General features: G+C 39.5%; 1 protein-coding gene across 1 annotated transcript in view; it reads right to left on the reverse strand.

Annotated features, from left to right (window-relative positions):
• LOC141105640 (alpha-2-macroglobulin-like) overlaps positions 1-22361 on the reverse strand; it is a 182647-nt gene that overhangs the window by 25774 nt on the left and 134512 nt on the right. Inside the window, exons 24-29 of the mRNA XM_073595611.1 lie at positions 19584-19760; positions 15373-15454; positions 8495-8651; positions 7076-7150; positions 4418-4580; positions 970-1175 (exon numbers count right to left, since the gene is read on the reverse strand). Coding sequence (XP_073451712.1) covers positions 970-1175; positions 4418-4580; positions 7076-7150; positions 8495-8651; positions 15373-15454; positions 19584-19760 — 860 coding nt within the window. The remainder of the gene's footprint in view (positions 1-969; positions 1176-4417; positions 4581-7075; positions 7151-8494; positions 8652-15372; positions 15455-19583; positions 19761-22361) is intronic.

Genomic DNA, 22361 nt, shown 5'->3' on the forward strand with positions numbered 1-22361 from the left:
TTTGATGCAGTGTGCGGCGTATGGTCTGAGCATCAACAGGCTGACCCGCCACCCCATCAACCTCTGCAGCAATGCTGGCAGCACTCATACGTCTATTTACCAAAGACAACCTCCGGATTTGACGCTGAGCACATGCACTCAACTTCTTTGGTTGACCATGGCGAGGCCTGTTCTGAGTGGAACCTGTCCTGTTAAACCGCTGTATGGTCATGGCCACCATGCTGCAGCTCAGTTTCAGGGCCTTAGCAATCTTCTTATAGCCTATGCCATCTTTATGTAGAGCAAGAATTCTTTTTTTTTCAGATCCTCAGAGATCTTTGCCATGAGGTGCCATATTGAACTTCCAGTGACCAGTATGAGAGAGTGAGAGCAATAACACAAAATTTAACACACCTGCTCCCCATTCACACCTGATACCTTGTAACACTAACAAGTCACATGACACCGGAGAGGGAAAATGGCTAATTGGGCCCAATTTGGACATTTTCACTTAGGGTTGTACTCACTTTTGTTGCCAGCAGTTTAGACATTAATGGCTGTGTGTTGAGTTATTTTGAGGGGACAGCAAATTTACACTGTTATACAAGTTGTACACTCACTACTTTACATTATAGCAAAGTGTCATTTCTTCAGCGTTGTCACATGAAAAGATATAAAAAAATATTTACAAAAAAGTGAGGGGTGTGCTCACTTTTGTGAGATACTGTATATGTGATCTGCTGATGTCTGTTTTGGCTAAGCAGGTGCACATTTCAAATCTGTCTCTGACTATGGCTTTGCTGGAGTTGTACAGACTGGGCATCTGGGTTATTGACATTTATTTTCTTGCAGTCACTGAAACATTTAACTAGTATGTCAGTGATTTAACCTACCGCAATACCATTCAGCTGTAATGGTGTTGTTATGTTTTGGTGGACTTGATCTTAAGTGGCAATGGGATACGTAATGCACTGAAATGTTATCAGTCACCTGTGTAGATGAGAAGCCTCCATAGAGGTTCTGCTGTTTGCTCAGCCAGTTCACAATCTCTGTAGCTTTGCCCAGGTCAGGTTTAGGTTCAGAGAGTAGAGCCAGGAGGACATAGGCATTCATTTCCACCTCAGCAGATGGGGCTCTGTACCAGTATGAATCTTGAATGGGAGGAGCAGTATCCCGCGCCCAGTGGAGCTGTCCATCTGTAAATATGATGACACCACATAATTACACTATGATCTTGTCTTTCTCCAGAAACTGAACATAGCACCTTTCTATAGGTTGTGCAGGATCTCTGTAGAATTTGGATTGGCATCAGCCAGGACAAAAGGTAACATTGCAACTGGCATTTAAAGAAAATTGTGACACATCAAAGTTAGAGTTGGGTTTAACAAATATACCTAATTAATGAGGCAATTCTCCATCTCCTTCTCCCCCAACCCTAATATAGCTCAGTCCAAAGCTTTAGAGCGAGAAGGTCTGAAAATAGACATCAGTTCTCTCTCAAACCACAATTCATTGCTAATCCTTTGTCAAATACTATATGGCCAAAATTTTGGTGACACCTGACCATGAGTTTATTGTACATCCCATAACAAAACCATGAGTATTAATAAGAGGTGGGCAGCCTCTTTGTGGCTATAATAACATTCACTCTTCTTTGAAGTCCTTCCATGATATTTTGAAGTGTAAGAGACTAAAATGTACGATAGGGGAAATCCTTTGAGAATCGTGGGCAGAACATGGAGAGTGCCTGTGGGAATTTGTTCCTATTCAGCCAAAAGAGCATCGCTGATGTCAAATACTCATGCTGGACAAGAAAACCTGGCATTCTATCAGTGTTGCAATCCCTCCCAAAAGTGTTCAAAATGGCTTAGGTCAGGGCTCTGTGCAGATCACTTAAGTTCCCCCACTAAAGTCATTAAGCCATATCTTCAAGCACATGGTTTTCTATACTGGGGTACAGCCATGTTAGAACAGAAAAGAGCCTTCCACAAACCGTTGCCAAAAGTTTCAAAGTGCACAGTTATCTAAAATATCTTTTTTTTTTAAATCATTAAGTTTAGCAATTTTTTTTAACGAGTTTAACAAGAAATTAGTACAAAAAATTTGTATAAAACGCTTGTACAGGGTCAACAGTTGCCGATCAACAGAAGTAAAGTGGTTACAGAAGGTACAGTACACAGATGTGTTACAATTATAAAGTGCAATCTCAAAAACATATTTAAGTGTTTTGCCAAATGCGCCATGCTTCTTGAAATGTATTATATGATAGTCAATTGAAAGCTAGAAGTTTTTCATTAGTTTGATTCATATGAACAATATCGGTTACTTCTGATAGGTTGGGGGGCTAATGTTGACTTCCACTGCCTTAGAATCAGAGACCTGGCTGCTAGAAGTATGTGCGTTACAACCTGTCTGTAGTCCTTTGGGTAGTTATCAATACTTATATTAAGAAGGGCTAGTTCAGGGCAGGGTGACAGTTGTCTAAAACATTTTTTTTCTACTGTATGTTTTAGCTTTGACAGTAATCATTACTGGAATTGCCTAAACTCCAATAATTTGGAGGGATGTCCACATACTTTTAACCATATAGTGTACCTCCATATAAAATCCAGCATCTAAAAAAATCAATAGTTCCCAGAAACTAGTCCACATGTAGACAGTCTCGACTTGCGTAGTAGCATCACAAACATGGACTCCGCCCTGCCCATTTTGTCAGAGTTGACGTCCTCAGGGGCATGCCGTACCATTTATATTTACATGCTGGATTTTTTCTGGAGTTGTGTGAGTTCTTAGTATCATCTTCTTTTAATATAATATCATACAGTTTTACACTATGTGGACCATTTTTTTTCCCTATGGTTTGTGAGTTGGAGTGATTTTCATTGTCAGCCATAACACTATTCAGCCTAAACAGAGGGAACCAAATAGATCTTATGTGTATCATTCATGCTTGTCTAAACTTTTAGAATTTGGAGTCTAGATCTCTGGTAAGCAAGGATTTCACATGATTCAAGGTGGAGGTGCACCTGGGTGAAAATTCCACAAAATATTTGTTCATTTACATTGTGTATTCACTTCAAGAGACTGTTCACTTACATTGTTTTTTGTGTTTGGAGACTAATATGAGATGTTATATATATATATATATATATATATATATATATATATATATATATATAGACACTGTTTTTACTATTTTTATTATTTTTATTGTTTAGCGCAGTGACTTATTTAATACTTGATAAAATATAAATTTTAACCACTTGCCAACCGGCTCACACCGATATACGTCGGCAAAGTGGCACGAGTGCGCAGAACACCATACCTGTAAGTCACTGCGTCATCTGCGGCTAGCGGGCGCCGTGGACTCAATGTCCACCGGTGTCCCACAATCGTGGCACGGAGAGGCAGAATGGGGAGATGCCTATGCAAACAAGGCATTTCCCTGTTCTGCCTAACAACATGACAGATATCTACTACTCCCAGTGATCAGGAGCAGTGATTTTTGTCATGTTGTAGTGAGCCCATCTCCCTACAGTTAGAACACACATAGCGCCTTGATCGCCCCCTAGTGTTTAACTCCTTCCCGGCCAGTGACATCTACACAGTAATCATTGCATTTTTATAGCACTGATCGCTGTATAAATGCCAATGGTCCCAAAATAGTGTCAAAAGTGTCTGATCTGTCTGCCACAATGTTACAGTCACGATAAAAATTGCAGATCGCTGCCATTACTAATAAAAAAAAAAATTAATAATAAAAATGCCATAAATCTATCCCCTATTTTGTAGATGCGATAACTTTTGCGCAAACCAATCAATATACGCTTATTGCGATTTTTTTAACCAAAAATATGTATACATATTGGCCTAAACTGAGGAAAAATGTTTTTTTTTTATATATTTTTGGGGGGATATTTATTATAGCAAAAAGTAAAAAATATTGCTTTTTTTTCAAAACTGTCGCTCTTTTTTTATATTGCAAAAAATAAAAACCGCAGTGGTGATCAAATACCACCAAAAGAAATCTCTATTTGTGGGAAAAAAAAGGACATCAATTTTGTTTGGGTACAGCGTTGCATGACTAGGCAATTGTCAGTTAAAGCGACGCAGTGCCATATCACAAAAAGGGCCTGGTCAAGAAGGGTGTAAATCCTTCCAGGTCTGAAGTTGTTAAAAAGTATAAACATAAATAATATATAATTGGCCTAAATCCCACTTTTATTAGGTTTTCCACTTACAGGGTAATTATCTTTGTATCTGATTCTTTCCCCCTTTTAATAATCAGGGGCACTTAGTTTCAGCCCCAACAGAACAGAGGTGTAAAGAAGGATTGCAATTGAATAAATTACATTTTTGAAAACAATCTTAAAAAAAATTTCAGTTAAACTATACAATGACTTCTGCCTAGAATCATTTTAGTAAATTTATTCCTCACCTTCTCGTATAGCTTTTTCTTCCAGTTTGTCCAATACAGCTGCCCTGAGTTCTGTCTCTCTGCACAGTGTAAAGGTGTAGGCCAGCAGAGCCAAAGTGTATACATTGCTCACATCCACAGCAACATTCCGCAGACAGGACACTGCGTCTCTGACCAGAGGATCCTAGAAATAAATTAACTAGTATGAAATCTCAGTATTTCCTAATTTAAAATTTGGAAGCATAATCAAGAAGATAAAGATGCATAATGAATCTGATGTGATCTTAGTACCAGGGACGTGCGGTGAGGTCAGTGGCTGGTGAGGCACTGGCTAGTATCAGAGCCAGATACACACAGGTTACATACGCTGCAAACGTTAGAGCGAGAGCAATAATAATAATAATAATAAAAGCCCTAGACCTCCTCTGTAAATCTAAACATGTAACCTGTAAAAAAAATGTAAAGCTTTGTCTATGTAGATCTTTAGGTATCGAAGTGTGGCATCATTCCACGAGTGTGCGCAATTTTAAAGCGTGACATGTTAGGTATCTATTTGCTGGACATAACATCATCTTTCACATTATACAAAAAAATTAGGCTAACTTTAGTGCTTTTTTTATATTAATGAAACAGTTTTTTCCCCAAAAAATGCATTTGAAAAATTGCTGCGCAAATACTGTGCGAGATAAAAAGTTGCAATGACCGCCATTGTATTCTCTAGGGTCTCTGCTAAAAAAATTGCACACACTCGTGGAATGGCGCCAAACTTCGGTACTTAAAAATCCCCATAGGCGACGCTATAAATTTTTTTACTGTTAACCTGTTTAGAGTTACAGAGGAGGTTTAGGGCTTGAATTATTTTTCTCGCTCTAACGTTAGGGGCGAATCCTCACATGTGTGGTTTGAACACCATTTTCATATGTGGGCAGGACTTATGTATGCGTTTACTTATGTGTGTGAGCACACGGGGACAGGGGCACTTTAATGTTCTTTTTTATTGTTAATTTTACTTTAATTTTTTTAGTTTGACACTTTAAAAAAAATAATAATAATTTGGATCACTTTTATGTAAACATCCCTTGTAATAGGAATATGGCATGATCGGTCCTCTTTACAGTGAGATATGGGGTCAATAAGACCCCACATCTCACCTCTAGGCTGGGACAGCTAGAGGTGGCACCGTTTGTTTGAATGCAGAGGCCGGGCGTGACGTCATAACATCGTGCCGGCCTCCGAACGATCATAGAGACTCCGGCGACCATTTGGTCCACCAGAAATCTCTATGGTAAACATCCGGGGCCAGCAGATCCATTCTCTGACTCACCGATGGCAGCGGTGAGTCGATAGAAGCACCGGAGGGTGGCAGGTGGGTGGAAACGTCCCCTCTCACCGCCCGTAAGAACGATCAACCTGCTGACCAGCCGTTATGATCATTCTTATGGTGTAAGGAATCGCCAGCTGAAAAAGACATTATCTGAATGCTGCCTGTAGCTGCAGGCATCATTCAGATATACCCGCACAAAGTCAAGGACGTCATATGACAGCCGGCGGTCAAGAAGTGGTTAAATACATTTTAAGTAGAACTGCAGCCAAAATGGGAAATCTTCCTATAACTTACTGTCTTTGACACCCAAGTCATTGTTGTGAATTGAGCTTCTTGTTTACCCTCCCTAAAAGGATTTTCCATACAGCCCACCAGTGGTGACTGTAATGGTGGCAATCATTGAGTATTGAATTCTGCTTCAAAATGTGTGGAGAAGGCAATCCGGTGAGGCGCAAGGGATAATTAAGCTCACAATCCTGGAGGTCAAATAGACACATAGAGAGGGGACAGCTTATCAACAGAGACACAGCGATTAATAAAAACCTGAAAGAGGTGCTAACTATTCCCCTTTCTATACAAAACCAAAAAAATAGATCTGATTGAATACTACTTAAGGAAAATCATCGACCATCATTAAGGGACTATTTGCTTTTGGCTCATTAGCCCTCAATGCAGAAGGAGGTGTCATATCAATCATATGGGAATTTTGTTCATGTTGTTTAAATTTGACGATATTGTTGTTGACAGGCAACCTCCAGTCTCTTGTGAACCAGTGGAGCTGTGCAACCCAGCACCCTAGCAATCAGTGGGAAGTTGTCATTTAGTGGCGGTATGAATACCACTGTTAAAGGAATGACTTCCATCTTCAGCAGCAGCAGTTTGGCAGGTGGGCAAACTGGCCAAAATTGTTTTTTTAGTTCCCCCATTTGGCAAATGGTAAACGGCTTGGATTGAACTCATATTCGACCCAAACCTGGAGATCATCCCTAATTTCCATTAGGTAAAAAGATTAACATTCACCTTTTTTGTCAACATGTATATTCCTTTCTACTCTTACCCCAATAAAGGTCATACCTGATTTCCTGCTTAGGTACAGATTGATTACATAGAACAACATGCAAGGGAGCTGCTTCAAGCTGCTTCATGTTCAGGGGTGACGTGTTACAGTCTAACAATAACTGGAATGAAACATCAGTGGCCAACTGTACACACATTCTAACAACACCTACTATTAGGTAATTGGTTGAAAAAAGGTGTTATACTTGAAGGTAACTTTGAAAGATCACTTTTTCTCTTGGTTAGGTACAGCATATACAGGAATGTAACAATATTTTTAAATGTTGATGATCACTTACTTCCAGAGATACACCGGCCTCTATCAGAGCCATGGTCACATACGCAGAAAGGGAGACATCGTCTTTCGCTCCTCCCTGTAATGAAGACCAATTTTTATATCTTATTAGACTGAAACTTTGCTGAAGAGGTTTAAGTAAAAGAAAAGAAGAAAAAATATTTTTTATTTTTATTTAAGAATGAACCCACTCCCAAGAAGTTGTCTTTATTTCAATCACAGCACCACGTTTTTATCCTTGTAAATCAATTTTTTAGTTGATTGGATTAATTATGTTTGAGGACATCTAGTAGACATGAATTTTTGTAAGACTTGAATATGAACAAGGGTTTTGTATCCCTTCTACCAAGAAGCTAGGACCTATATTGGTTACATATGTTTTTGTTTCAAATAAGCTTCCTTAGCAAGATAAAGAGTGAAGACATGTTAAAGATTTTCATCATTTTCATAGTTTCCTGAGCTTTATTTCTGTAACCAGCCAACAGTAATTTTACTGCTGGCCAGAGGCACCAAGACGTACCAGTGTATTGCCAAGCTCATGCACACTGGCGCACTGATTGCAGTGCTTGGTATCTGGCCACTGTGACCATCCTAGATATCAGAAATATTGGTATCTAAATACAAATATTATTTTTAAATTTTCCAAAAAGTTGTGACAAAAAAAATTACAATGTCAAAAAACTTGTCGTGCCTCTTACTAAATACCTTGAACTGTCTACTTTCAAAAACTGGATCAATTGGGGGGTATTTGTACTGTCCTGGCATTTTAGGGCATTTATAAATACATATATCATAGTTTGTAGACTCTCCAACTTTCACACAGACTAAATAATATACATGGATTTGGGATATTGTTACCAAAGAAATGTAGCAGACTATATTTTGACAAACATATGTGAAGAAGGATATTCATATGCAACATTTTATAACAGAAAATGTGGGTGGGTTTTTAAAAAAAAAAATATTTTTTATATTTTCTTTGCACATGGAATATTATATATATTCGATCATTACATTTTTATATTGAACACTGAATTAATTAGGTGTTATTGTTGCGCTACTGTGAATTTTGCTAAATATTCACTTTGGTATATACAGTATATTTCATTTTCACTGGTTTTGAAATGTGAATGTTTTGCTGCATGCGTTTTATTAACATTTTTCCCAGACATATAAATAAACTGTTAAACTTATACAAAGAAATTTTCTTACACAAAAACTGCTGATAAGGATAGAATATTTGGAAAATGATGACAATATGATTTCAGAAAAAAAACTGATTCAAGCCAACAAAACATCAAAATCTGGACATTAAAGTATCTGGACATGGAGGGTACTATGTATTTATATTATAGCCATGTCTATGATAAATATTGTATCACAATTTGCATTTGTAATTTTGTAAGAATTATAATAAAATCACCTGCATAGCAGTATTCAGTAGTCTTCCTACATTGCGGAAACAGCCAGTCTCTTTGCGATTATTCTGCAGCCAGGTAAAAGATTGTTTTAGATGACTTTCATCTATAAATATGTAGGGCCGCCCTTTGCTAAAGGACTTCACTACAAATGCAGATAGCCTGTAGGATAGAGCAACAAATGCATTTAGTAGGCCTTTTATTAAAACCTAAGCCAATTATCACAATATACTTCCTAAAATACACTTAGGTAAAACTGAGAAACTGGTGACTGAGGATCATAGGATGCCTCGGCATCGGCAGCAGAACCAGAGCCAATGATCATCCATGGCCAAGTGTAGACTACATGTGGGGCAGTATTGCAGCAGCCATCAGCAGAAGCTCTGCTGTAAAAGATTTATTGCTGTCATCTTTCTACTTAACATAGTTATTTTTCTGTTACAAGCATTGAACTGACGGAAGAGATTAGACAGCCACTGTGGTTATTGGCTTTACAACCTGATATTGAGATGATACCTCTGGAATTGCCTTTAGGGTTCTTTATTCTTAATTTTTATTATACAGGGTCTGTATAGCGCCAACAGTTTGCACAGTGCTTTACAACATGGGGGCAAACAGTACAGTTACAATACAATTCAATACAGGAGGGATCAGAGGGCCCTGTTTGTTAGAGCTTACAGTCTAGAAGGGTGGGTCAAGTGAAACAAAAGGTAATAATTGTGGGGGATGATCAGATGGAGAAAATGAAAATAAAGTTTTTAGGTGTGGGTAGGATAGGCATCTCTGAAGAGGAGGGTTTTCAAGGATTGTCTAAAAGCCAATAGAGTAGGAGATAATCGGACAGATTGGGGTAAGGAGTTCCATAGGATTGGAGAGGCTCTGGAAAAGTCCTGGAGGCAAGCATGGGAGGAGGTGATGAGGGAGCTAGAGAGCAGGAGGTCTTGGGAGGAATGAAGAGAATGATTAGGTTGGTATTTTGAGACTAGGCCAGTGATGTAGCTGGGGGCATAGTTGTGGATGGTTTTGTATAGTTGTTAGTATTTTGAATTTAATTTGTTGGGTGAGCAGACATGCAGTCTTTACACATGCAGTCGAAGGGTAGTAAAAACACATGGTTGAGCTGCTTCCCACACTCTGCTTGAGTGCTTCCGTCAGCATACCGCTTTCTCCAGTCTGAACATAGATATCAGATATTATAGCCGCCTACTGCAACCAAGAACTAGGCGGGACTAATTTGGCTGCAAAACTGGAACTGTTTATTTGAAACTCAAACACATACTTTTATATCCCATAGGAGGACATCCCCTCCTGATCATATTACCCGAACAATACAAACTGTAACCAGAAACGTAATTAACATTAGCTAATTAACTAGTCATTTAACCAGCCTAGGTGACTCAATGCCCACCCAGACAATGTTGTGATTAATCAAACAATAGGTGACCCAATTAACAATTAACAATGGGACAGACATACCTAGCAGAAAACACATAACAGCTTAATAAACAGACAATAGCAGGAGACCCCCAGTAACAGACTGTCCGGCATCAAGCTCACAAAGTACAATAGACATTAGCCCAAGTGTAAACACATCCCTGCAATAGTTTGCTAGCAGACAATAGGTCAGTTAATTAGCACAAGGTGATTGAGCTGATGAAATTAACATCTGCTATGAATCTGACTGTGTGGAGCAGTCCTTATTGGTAATGGGCAACTAGGACCTACACAGAGACCCTGGGCCTAGAGTCCCAGAGTCTGTGTGTCTTGGGGAGACATGGACTTGAATCCAAAGTAACATTACTCCAAGGATCCCCCCAGCATACATCTCACAACGAGTAGTGTTCCTTTAAAAGCCGAGGCCCATGGTCAGTAGGCAAGAGGCTATCCAGCAGTCCCCTCCAAAAGCCTCTGTTCTGGGTGAGTCTATTACACCATGTTATCCAAACTCCTCGAACGTCTGGTCTACAACCAACTGAGCATCCACCCCGCTGATAATAACCTTCTTGATCCCCTTAAGTCTGGATTTCGTCCTCAACACTCCACAGAAACTGCTCTCCTAAAACTAACAAACGATCTAATAACGGTCAAAGCCCAATCAACACTATTCTGTACTCCTAGTCCTGGACCTCTCTGCTGCCTTTGATACGATTGACCACCCCCTCCTCCTCAAAAAACGACATGCCTTTGGTGTCCGTGACTGAACACTTCGCTGGTTCTCTTCTTACGTATCCAATCGCACCTTTAGCATTTCTTACAAGTCTACCTCCTCCTCTACTCTTCCTTTCTCTGTTGGGGTCCACCAGGGTTCTGTTCTTGAACCTCTCCTTTTTCAATCTACATCACCTCCCTGGGTCAACTGATAGCCTCCCATGGCTTCCAATACCACCTCTACGCTGACAACACCCAAATCTATTTCTCTACCCCTCAGCTCACTCCCTCTGTCTCCTCACGTATCACTAATTTACTATCAGATATATCAGTCTGGATGTTACACCACTTCCTCAAACTCAATTTATCCAAAACCGAACTTATAATTTTTCCTCCCCCATATGCCCCTTCCCTTGATCTCTCTGTCAAAATCAATGGCACAACTATAAGCCCATCCCCCCATGCTAAGGTTCTAGGTGTAGTCCTAGACTCTGAACTCTCCTTCAAGCAACACATTCAATCACTGTCCAAATCCTGCCGTCTCAACCTCTGCAACATCTCCAAAATACGCCCCTTTCTAACCAATGACACAACAAAGCTCCTAATTCACTCGTTGGTCATCTCTCGCCTCGACTACTGCAACTCCCTTCTCATTGGCTTACCTCTACATAGTCTATCACCTCTTCAATCCATCATGAATGCCACTGCCAGACTCATCCACCTTACCAATCGCTCTGTGTCTGCCACTCCTCTCTGTCAATCCCTCCACTGGCTTCCGCTCTACCTCCTGCTCTCTAGCTCCCTCGTCACCTCCTCCCATGTTCGCCTCCAGGATTTTTCCAAAGCCTCTCCAATCCTATGGAATGCCCTACCCCAATCCGTCCGCTTATCTCCTACTTTATTAGCTTTTAGACGATCCCTGAAAACCCTTCTCTTCAGAGAAGCCTACCCTACCCACACCTAACAACTGTATTTTCATTTTTTCCAATAGCTCATCACTCACAGCTATTACCTTTTTGTTTCCACTTGACCCTCCCTTCTAGATTGTAAGCTCTAACAAGCAGAGCCCTCTGATCCCTCCTGTATTGATTTGTATGGTAAGTGTGCTGTCTGCCCTCATGTTGTAAAGCACTGCGGAAACTGTTAGCGCTATATAAATCCTGTATAATAATAATAATAATGTTCCTACCACACCCTTCCTCAACTTTTCCCCCTTAAGCTGCAAAGGCAGCATCTGCAGCAGCAATGAAACTGGCTACAGTGCTTGGTGGTCACTACAACCCACTGAATGAGACCCATTTTTTTGATGTTTCAAAGTATTGTTTGTGTTCCTCTTTTTACCTAAACGTGAACCCAATGATGGAAAGAAAAAAGGATACACAATATTGAGTATCTTATGTTTTACTGTACATATTCTTACAAGTGGAAACTCAAGAGTTACACTTCAAATTTGATAGTAAATGAGTTGAGCTTCCAACTAACCCCTTTAACAGAGGTTAGCTAACTTACATAATGCACATCTTGAAACATCAGCCCCAAGCTGGTGGACCCTTAGACTGGTATAAAAATGTGGTCTAGCCTCTATACCTTATAGACATGTGCACACTGAAATATTTTGTTTCGGAATTTAGTTTTCGTCCAAAAAATAAATTTATTTAGTTACCCCCGAAATTTGTTTTTATTTATTTAGTTTTTCGTTAAAATTTGCATTTGTCCGAAAATCCAAATTAAGGTCGAATTTGTCATTGAAGGCTTATGGTGTCTGTCGAATGTTCAAAGAAGATTCGACGGAGCAGCTAAACTGTACGATGCCTTATAGTTTACCTGCTCCGTCGAATCTTCTTAGAACTTTCAACAGACACCATAAGCCAAAGTATGTGTGTACTTAGTTCTAGCTATTTTACTGCTCCTCCTCTTTGGTTACAATCAGCCAATAACATTCATCATCATCATTATTTTTATTTATCTTTTCTCCCCTATGTCGAATCTTTCCTCCCCTACGTTGAATCTTTTCTCTCTATGTCAAATCTTTTCTCTCTATGTAGAATAATCTTGGACTAATAGAGTTAAGGTTAGGCACATTCGACCACAGGTTTGATGTACACAGACTGTTATTGTCATCATCATGTCGAATCTCCTATCTGTATCGAACTGTTGTAGCAACGAAAATGAAAATAACACTTCGCTGGTTCTCTTCTTACGTATCCAATCGCACCTTTAGCATTTCTTACAAGTCTACCTCCTCCTCTACTCTTCCTTTCTCTGTTGGGGTCCACCAGGGTTCTGTTCTTGAACCTCTCCTTTTTCAATCTACATCACCTCCCTGGGTCAACTGATAGCCTCCCATGGCTTCCAATACCACCTCTACGCTGACAACACCCAAATCTATTTCTCTACCCCTCAGCTCACTCCCTCTGTCTCCTCACGTATCACTAATTTACTATCAGATATATCAGTCTGGATGTTACACCACTTCCTCAAACTCAATTTATCCAAAACCGAACTTATAATTTTTCCTCCCCCATATGCCCCTTCCCTTGATCTCTCTGTCAAAATCAATGGCACAACTATAAGCCCATCCCCCCATGCTAAGGTTCTAGGTGTAGTCCTAGACTCTGAACTCTCCTTCAAGCAACACATTCAATCACTGTCCAAATCCTGCCGTCTCAACCTCTGCAACATCTCCAAAATACGCCCCTTTCTAACCAATGACACAACAAAGCTCCTAATTCACTCGTTGGTCATCTCTCGCCTCGACTACTGCAACTCCCTTCTCATTGGCTTACCTCTACATAGTCTATCACCTCTTCAATCCATCATGAATGCCACTGCCAGACTCATCCACCTTACCAATCGCTCTGTGTCTGCCACTCCTCTCTGTCAATCCCTCCACTGGCTTCCGCTCTACCTCCTGCTCTCTAGCTCCCTCGTCACCTCCTCCCATGTTCGCCTCCAGGATTTTTCCAAAGCCTCTCCAATCCTATGGAATGCCCTACCCCAATCCGTCCGCTTATCTCCTACTTTATTAGCTTTTAGACGATCCCTGAAAACCCTTCTCTTCAGAGAAGCCTACCCTACCCACACCTAACAACTGTATTTTCATTTTTTCCAATAGCTCATCACTCACAGCTATTACCTTTTTGTTTCCACTTGACCCTCCCTTCTAGATTGTAAGCTCTAACAAGCAGGGCCCTCTGATCCCTCCTGTATTGATTTGTATGGTAAGTGTGCTGTCTGCCCTCATGTTGTAAAGCACTGCGGAAACTGTTAGCGCTATATAAATCCTGTATAATAATAATAATAATGTTCCTACCACACCCTTCCTCAACTTTTCCCCCTTAAGCTGCAAAGGCAGCATCTGCAGCAGCAATGAAACTGGCTACAGTGCTTGGTGGTCACTACAACCCACTGAATGAGACCCATTTTTTTGATGTTTCAAAGTATTGTTTGTGTTCCTCTTTTTACCTAAACGTGAACCCAATGATGGAAAGAAAAAAGGATACACAATATTGAGTATCTTATGTTTTACTGTACATATTCTTACAAGTGGAAACTCAAGAGTTACACTTCAAATTTGATAGTAAATGAGTTGAGCTTCCAACTAACCCCTTTAACAGAGGTTAGCTAACTTACATAATGCACATCTTGAAACATCAGCCCCAAGCTGGTGGACCCTTAGACTGGTATAAAAATGTGGTCTAGCCTCTATACCTTATAGACATGTGCACACTGAAATATTTTGTTTCGGAATTTAGTTTTCGTCCAAAAAATAAATTTATTTAGTTACCCCCGAAATTTGTTTTTATTTATTTAGTTTTTCGTTAAAATTTGCATTTGTCCGAAAATCCAAATTAAGGTCGAATTTGTCATTGAAGGCTTATGGTGTCTGTCGAATGTTCAAAGAAGATTCGACGGAGCAGCTAAACTGTACGATGCCTTATAGTTTACCTGCTCCGTCGAATCTTCTTAGAACTTTCAACAGACACCATAAGCCAAAGTATGTGTGTACTTAGTTCTAGCTATTTTACTGCTCCTCCTCTTTGGTTACAATCAGCCAATAACATTCATCATCATCATTATTTTTATTTATCTTTTCTCCCCTATGTCGAATCTTTCCTCCCCTACGTTGAATCTTTTCTCTCTATGTCGAATCTTTTCTCTCTATGTAGAATAATCTTGGACTAATAGAGTTAAGGTTAGGCACATTCGACCACAGGTTTGATGTACACAGACTGTTATTGTCATCATCATGTCGAATCTCCTATCTGTATCGAACTGTTGTAGCAACGAAAATGAAAATAAAGCATTTGTTTATGTTGGATGTTTCGTTTTTCGGATTTTGCACTTTTGTTATCGTTTGTTAAAACGATAACAAAAATACCAGAAATTTGGACGAAAATGCATTCGGACGAAAATGAATGCACATGTCTAACACCTTAAGCTAAGTCATGTTGGTAACTCTGGATAGGAGGGGACATACTGTAGATGTCTGCTTTGCTTTTGATAAGGCAGATATGAACCCTGAGAACAAGACCATGGGAGCAGATTGAGAGAACTATTTGTAGACTTTAAGAAATATGCTATTTTTTACTGAAGAGCCCAAAATGATGACAGTTAAAAAAAATGTCAATTGTTTATGATACATAGTTCTCATGCAAATTAAACACTCAGTTAGGGTCTGGATCAATTTTATGAACTTATTGACTGTCAAAATATTGTAAATCATGACACTCACCATGTGTTACCCTCAGGGTCATTCTTTCCAAAGGCACTGTATGAGCCGTCATCACGCTTGTAGGTCAACTGTCGCTGATATCCTAAACAAAACATACAAATTGTAAATGTTTTAAACATTTTACAAGAAACTTCTGCAATATTTAATCTTCATAACCAGCAATAAGAAAAGTAATACGTGCTCAGATATCAAGGGTCTGTAGATTTATTGTATTTATAGATTCCAAATAAGTTATGAGTCAGGGCTCAAAATTTCAAGTCCTGAGCTACTAGCCAGGCCTTAAGAGTTACTTGCTACCCTGCCCCACCCCTAATTCCGCCCCTAAACAAACCCTCATAAATTATCTCATGAAATTACACTGTTAAATGTTTTATGAAGAATTACGTTACAAAAATAAATATTAACAACATAATCAATGCAGCCTCATCAATGCCCATCAATGCAGCCTATCAGTGCCCATCAGTGCAGCCTATCCGTGCCCATCAGTGCAGCATCATCAGTGCAGCTTATCAGTGCCCATCAATGCAGCCTCACCAGTGCCCATTCATGCAGCCTCATCAGTGCTCATCAATGCAGCCTCATCAGTACCCATCAATGTACCCTCACCAGTGCCCATCAATGCAGCCTCACCAATGCCCATCAATTCAGCCTGATCAGTGCCCATCAATGTAGTCTCATCAGTGCCCTTCAGCGCAGCTTCATCAGTGCCCATCAGTGCAGCCTCATCTTTGTTCATCAATGCAGCCTGATCAGTGCCCATCAATGCAGCCTCACCAGTGTCCTTCAATACAGCCTCACCAGTGCCCATCAATGCAGCCTGATCGGTGCCCATCAATGCAGCCTGATCGGTGCCCATCAATGCAGCCTGATCAGTGCCCATTAATGCAGCCTGATTAGTGCCCATCAATGCAGCCTCCCTGTTCCAATCAATGCAATCTGTTCAGTGCCCATCAATGCAGCCTGATCAGTGCCCATCACTGCAGCCTCACCAGTGCCCATCAATGCCCATCAATGCAGCCTCATCAGTGCCCATCAATGTAGCCTGATCAGTGCCCATCAATGCCCATCAATTCAGCCTCATCAGTGCCCATCAATGTAGCCTGATCAGTGCCCATCAATGCAACCTCACCAGTGCCCTTCAGTGCAGCCTCATCAGTGCACGGGGATCAGAGAGAGGAGAGGAAGAGGACAGCTGACTGGATCATCACACAGAGCGGGAATCACCCACTGTGACAGCTTTGATTTGAATTGCCCAGCGCTTGCAGGCACACAAAGTCTCACCTTCTGGATCGGCTCCTATGATAGATGTCACACATCCTGAAATTGGACCAATGTTTTGTACATCAAATCCAGGAGGCAGGGACTTACGCCGCTGCAGCCACCAGGCAAATCAAATCAAAACTGTCACAGCGGGCGATCCCTGCTCTGTGTGATGATCCGACCGGCTCTCCTCCTCTTCTCCTCTCACTTCCCCTGGCTGATCGCTGGGAGAACATCTCCCATTTAACCCTGCCTGCCTGAAGCTTTGTATAGACTTAGGAGGGAGGAAGTGTCCAATCCTGGGTCTAGGTTTGGTCAGGAATTTAGTACACTGAGTGTGCAGGAGTGTACAGGATCTTTGTGAGGAAGTTGACTGTAGTTCAGGGCTCCACCGTTGGTAAGAGAAGAGGTCTCTGTCCAGAAGTCAGGGTGTAGGCCAGTGTAGAAGGTTGCTGCAACAGAAGTGAATGTGTGCACGAGAGTTGAAAAGAATGAGAATTTTGGGCAGGAGAGACAGACAACAGCCTGAAGCCTCTAAGATGAGAGAAAGCCAGGAGACTGGTATGAAGAATTTCATTTGCTGAGGAATGCTGAAAACCCCTTTGAGGGTAACCCTAAGTGTAATGTTTGCAAATTTATTGTAAATAAAAGCATGCAATAAAATCCTAAAACAAAGATTTGGTGAGTGGACTGCATATTTGGAAGTGTTACACTTCAACAAATTTCCCACATTTATTTTATAATGTGTCATAATAATTTTAGAATTGCTGTAAAGAACATGGGCTTGTGTTGCTGATAGCAAGCAGCCAAAAGTTAGTTTTCCTTTCCATTGCATGCAAAAAAATGCAATGTAATCTTATTGGTCAATAAAAGCTCAGAAAAATGTGGTTTTACAGATGGTTACAATTGTTTATTGACTTACAAAGTGCCTTTGAACTTACTAGCAAAGATGACTGCAACAGAAAAGTAAATTCCTTAGCACAGCCCTCTCCCTCCTCGCAGATCATAACAGATCATAACTTTCTGTCTTTAGGGAGGGTCTACTTATTGTCAGTGCTGATCTAGACTACATACTTTTTATTGTAGCAGTTGGGGTAGGACCTAAAAGGGAATAATGTAAAGTGTCACTTAAGCAGCAGGGCTTTTAGATATCTACATAAGGGAGGCTTCAACATGCATAGAATATGCTAAATTAATGTATAATTTATGTGGATTGTTTTTTTTCCCCCATGTAGTGGCGCCCGTGCCTGTACTGCATGGGTTAATTGCTTGTTTTTGTCTAGGGGATTGGACAGCTGAGATATAATTACCTAATCCTCCCAGCACAAGACCAGTCCCTGTGGCTCCTGCCCCCTTGTGGTCTAGCAGTCTTGTGCGGCGATCTGTTCTTGACGTCATCACACCCAGAGATGTGACGACGTCTGGAACAGTACACAATAAATATGTAACTTTAGGAAAAAAAAAAGAAGCCTATCTTTCTCCAAACTAATATATTGTGTTTTTACTAGACATGTGCGCTGACAAAAAATGTGTTTGTTTTCGTCTCATTTGTTTTTTTTGCTTTTTTTGGAAATTCGAAATTCGGAAATCCAAAAATTCGTATTTTCGAACTTCCGAATTTCCGAATTTTGAATTTCTGAATTCTGAATTTCCTCATTTCTGAATTTTAAAATTTATCCGTATTTCCAAATTTCCAAATTATTCAAATTACGAATTTTCGAAATTTCCTCATTTCTGAATTTTTGAGTTACAAATTTCCAAATTTCCGGAATTAAAAATTCGGAAATTCGAAAATCTGAAAAAAAGAATGAAAATCAGTAAAATTTGAAATAATAACTAATAATAACTAACTATTAAATTATAGGTATTGGCATTTCCTTTCAAATTTGGCTGTTTGTGAACGTAACAAATACAAATTTATCTGAAGTTACGAATTATCCAAAATAATGAATGCCGCATCTAAACAAATGGAATGGAACAAATTATTAATAAATAATAATAATAATGAAAAGGTTTTATTATTATTATTGTTATTTATTATTATTAGATCATTACATTCCATTCGTTTAGATACGGCATTCGTTATTTCAGATAATTCATTCAAATATGTTCACTTACAGCCAAATTTGAAAGGAAATTCCAATACCTACAATTTAATAGTTAGTTATTATTTCAGATTTTCAGATTTTCATTTTTTAGAATGTTCAGATTTTCATTATTATTTTTGGATTTTCAAATTTCCAAATTTTTTAATTTTGGAATTTCCTAATTTCCAATTTCTGAATTTCCAATTTCCAAAATTTCCAATTTCCGAATTTCCCAATTTCAGAATTTTCAAACTTCCGAATTTCCAATTTCTGAATTTCCAATTTCTGAAATTTCGATTTTCAAATTTCCAATTTCCAAATTTCTGAATTTTTGAAAATTCGGAAATTCGGAAATTCGAAAATTTGAAAATTCAGAAATTGGAAATTCGGATATTGGAAATTGGAAATTCGGAACGAATTTGTCAAAATTCATTAAAAAACGAATTTGAAACTAAATGAATTGCACATGTCTAGTTTTTAATTTCTCCGTCAGCTCATCCCTCACAGTTATTACCTTTTGTATCATTTGACCCTCCTTCTTAGATTGTAAGCTCTAACGAGCAGGGCCCTCTGATTTCTCTTGTATTGAATTGTATTGTAGCTGTAATGTCTACCTTTATTTTGTATAGTGCTGCGCAAATTGTTGCTATATAATAATAATAATAATAATAATAATAATAATAATAATATTAATAATAATATTAAAGATGGCGCAATCACATCCAACAATGAAAATTTTATGATACATGCAAAATCACTGTGTATTTCTTTCAATACCGAACATTTAACATATTCCAGTATGGCAATATATAACTTATACCAATCCTCGCAGAAAAATAAAGAAGTCATTTCACAATGTCTCACCACTTTCGAGAAATGTGATGGCTTTGCTCTTTATCTCATTGGTCAGCTGATGAGTCTTTTCCAGATACTGCAGAATGAAGATATTGGGAGCAAAGAGGACCATGTTCTGCTCCCCACACCCATATGGCATGGCCAGGAGACGGTCAAGGTTCTGCAATGCTGTGCCCATTATATCTCCTGTAAGGGTAAAACAAAAGCAAAAAGTATTATTAAATACTGCAAAAACATAAACATGAATATCATGTTCTTTTAAAAATTTTTACTCTCACGTTTACCATCAAGCATAGCGCACCGAGGCTAAGTAAGAAATTACATTTCAGTTTAAATGTGACTTTTAAATTAAGAATTCTTGGCACGAAAATGTATTTTCTGCAGGTACAGTTCATTTTTTGTTTCGTAATATCCTTTTCAATTAGCTGAAAAATGTACAATACTGCATCAGATTTAAAGTTCAATTCACAAAGCTTTAACACACATGGATCATGATCTTTATTTTAGCCATGTGATGGAATTTTCCAACTCAATGGACTTAGTTGAAAGTAACTGTCACTTTATTAAAAATAAGGATCCTTGTCACCTCATCCCATGCTTGCCTCCATGACTTTTCCAGAACCTCTCCCATCCTCTTGAACTCCCTACCCCAATCTGTCCAACTGTCTCCTACTCTGTCCACTTTCAGACAAGCCCTGAAAACTCATCTCTTCAGAGAGGCCTATCCAGCCCACACCTAACTGTACATTTATTTTCTCCATTAACCCATCCTACACCATTATTACCTTTTTTTTAGCTCTTGATCCTCCCTCTTAGATTGTAAGCTCTAAGGAGCAGGGCCTTCTGATTCCTCTTGTATTGAATTGTACAGTAAAACCTTGGATTACGAGCATAATTTGTTCCGGAAACATGCTTGTAATCCAAAGCACTTGTATACCAAAGTAAATTTCCCCATAAGAAATAATGGAAACTCAAATGATTCATTCCACAACCATTTATTCATAAGTCCTTCAGTTTATAGTCCGTATAAAAAGATTATAGCAATGTGATAGGTTGTGTAAGCATAAAATGTTCATCCAAAAATGGAAGACTCCACAAGGGGATTAGAAGCAAAATTCAGCAGGAGCTACAGAGTATAAAAAAGAAGAGAGGCACCTCTAAGTGTAGCAATATGGTCACATTTAATGGAGGTACAACATTTAGCAACTAACATGGTTGATGATTATAAGTGGCACATCTAAGTATGCAGGCATCCGGGGTAAAGTTGTTCACAAAGACTGTCCTCCACACCGCCCGCTCTCGCTGCTGTCAGTCTGCAATTGTGACCGAGAAGACTACCCTGCAGTAGAGCAATCTGAAAGCGAGGCTTGAAGCACTCATGGAGCGCAGAATAGAAGGGACGACTTTGATTAGCGGTGAGGAGGATGGTCTGTGTGGACAGCTTTACCTCAGATGTGACACTACTTGTATATCAAGACATCGCTTGTATATCCAGTCAAAATTTATTAAAAAATCCTGAGAGTCACACCCTATGAAAAATGGTGCTCAGAGCTCAGAGATCAGAGGGGGGCATATCTTTGATATACAACTCTTTGGCAGAGACTTCAGATAAACCCTTGTATGCTTTAGCATGGGAACAAGATTTGAACATAGATTGGGACACAGAAACCTGGTATCAGCAATTCTCTCGTTCCTTTAAAGGTATAGCTAATGTTTCGCTAGTGTCAAACTTATGACCCGCTGGTATTTGGTCCCCTCTCGTCTAGCGCAGATCTTCCCAGGGGCTCCCCCTGTGTTTTAGGGGATGTGGCCACTGGGGTTATCTACTACATATATGGTTGTACTGTCCCCATATACGGGTTTTCTGGAATCAGATTTTCTCTTTGCTATGGAGGGTCATGGACTTGGATGTCCCCAAAACTCTGCTTATTGCTTCATTGAACAAAAAAGTTAAAAAGATACCTGTGAACGCTCAGAAATTGATGTACTTAATTTTACTGGGATCATAAATCACCATAGCATGGGTTTGGAAGCAGCCTTCGGTGTCCTTCATAGCAGCAAAGAGGAAAATATCTTGGATTCTAACCCAAGAAAAAGCAATCAGTATTCAAGACAAAGTTCAGAGATTTGTCACGGTCTGGGCACCCTGGACCGAATATGTTCTCTCCTCGACATAATGGACCAGGACTTCTTTCTCTCCCTCGGTGTCTTCGCTATCTTCTAGATTTCTTCCTCTCTTCTTTTCTATTCTCCTTCTCCCTCTTTTGATTTCCTATCCCCCCTGTTGCTAGCTCTTACTTGGTTCCTTTTCCATGGTTCACACCATAGCATGGTTGACAACACTGTTATACTGATTGTTTATGTGTCCTCATGATTCTTTAGAGCATATAGAGGAACATAATCAGCATGGGCTAGCGGACTCTGGAGCAGGAGTCCGTATGTTGGGGAAAGCTTCCCAGGCCACCCACTGCTAGATTTTCTCTTGCGAGATCTACCCGGGGGGCATAGGAAGCCTACACTCCTGAATCTATTCTAGAGATATCTCGAAGGTTATGAATGTTACTCGGGCTCGGATGGTTAAAAGACAATCTTCGGGAAAAGCCATATGTGCTTGTTATGAATTATCTCTTGTTTCTTTTTTTTTACTTATAACTCTTTATTCAAATATTTTTCCAAATATAAACAATCATGTAGAAAAAGAAGACAAACAAAGAAATAAACCTATTACAAAACCAACCTCGCTAAGCAAATACATCTAATAAGCCAACATTGACACTTATTAAATTT

The sequence above is a fragment of the Aquarana catesbeiana genome, linkage group LG08 (assembly GCF_042186555.1).
Source record: "Aquarana catesbeiana isolate 2022-GZ linkage group LG08, ASM4218655v1, whole genome shotgun sequence".
In the NCBI taxonomy this organism is placed as follows: Eukaryota; Metazoa; Chordata; class Amphibia; order Anura; family Ranidae; genus Aquarana; species Aquarana catesbeiana.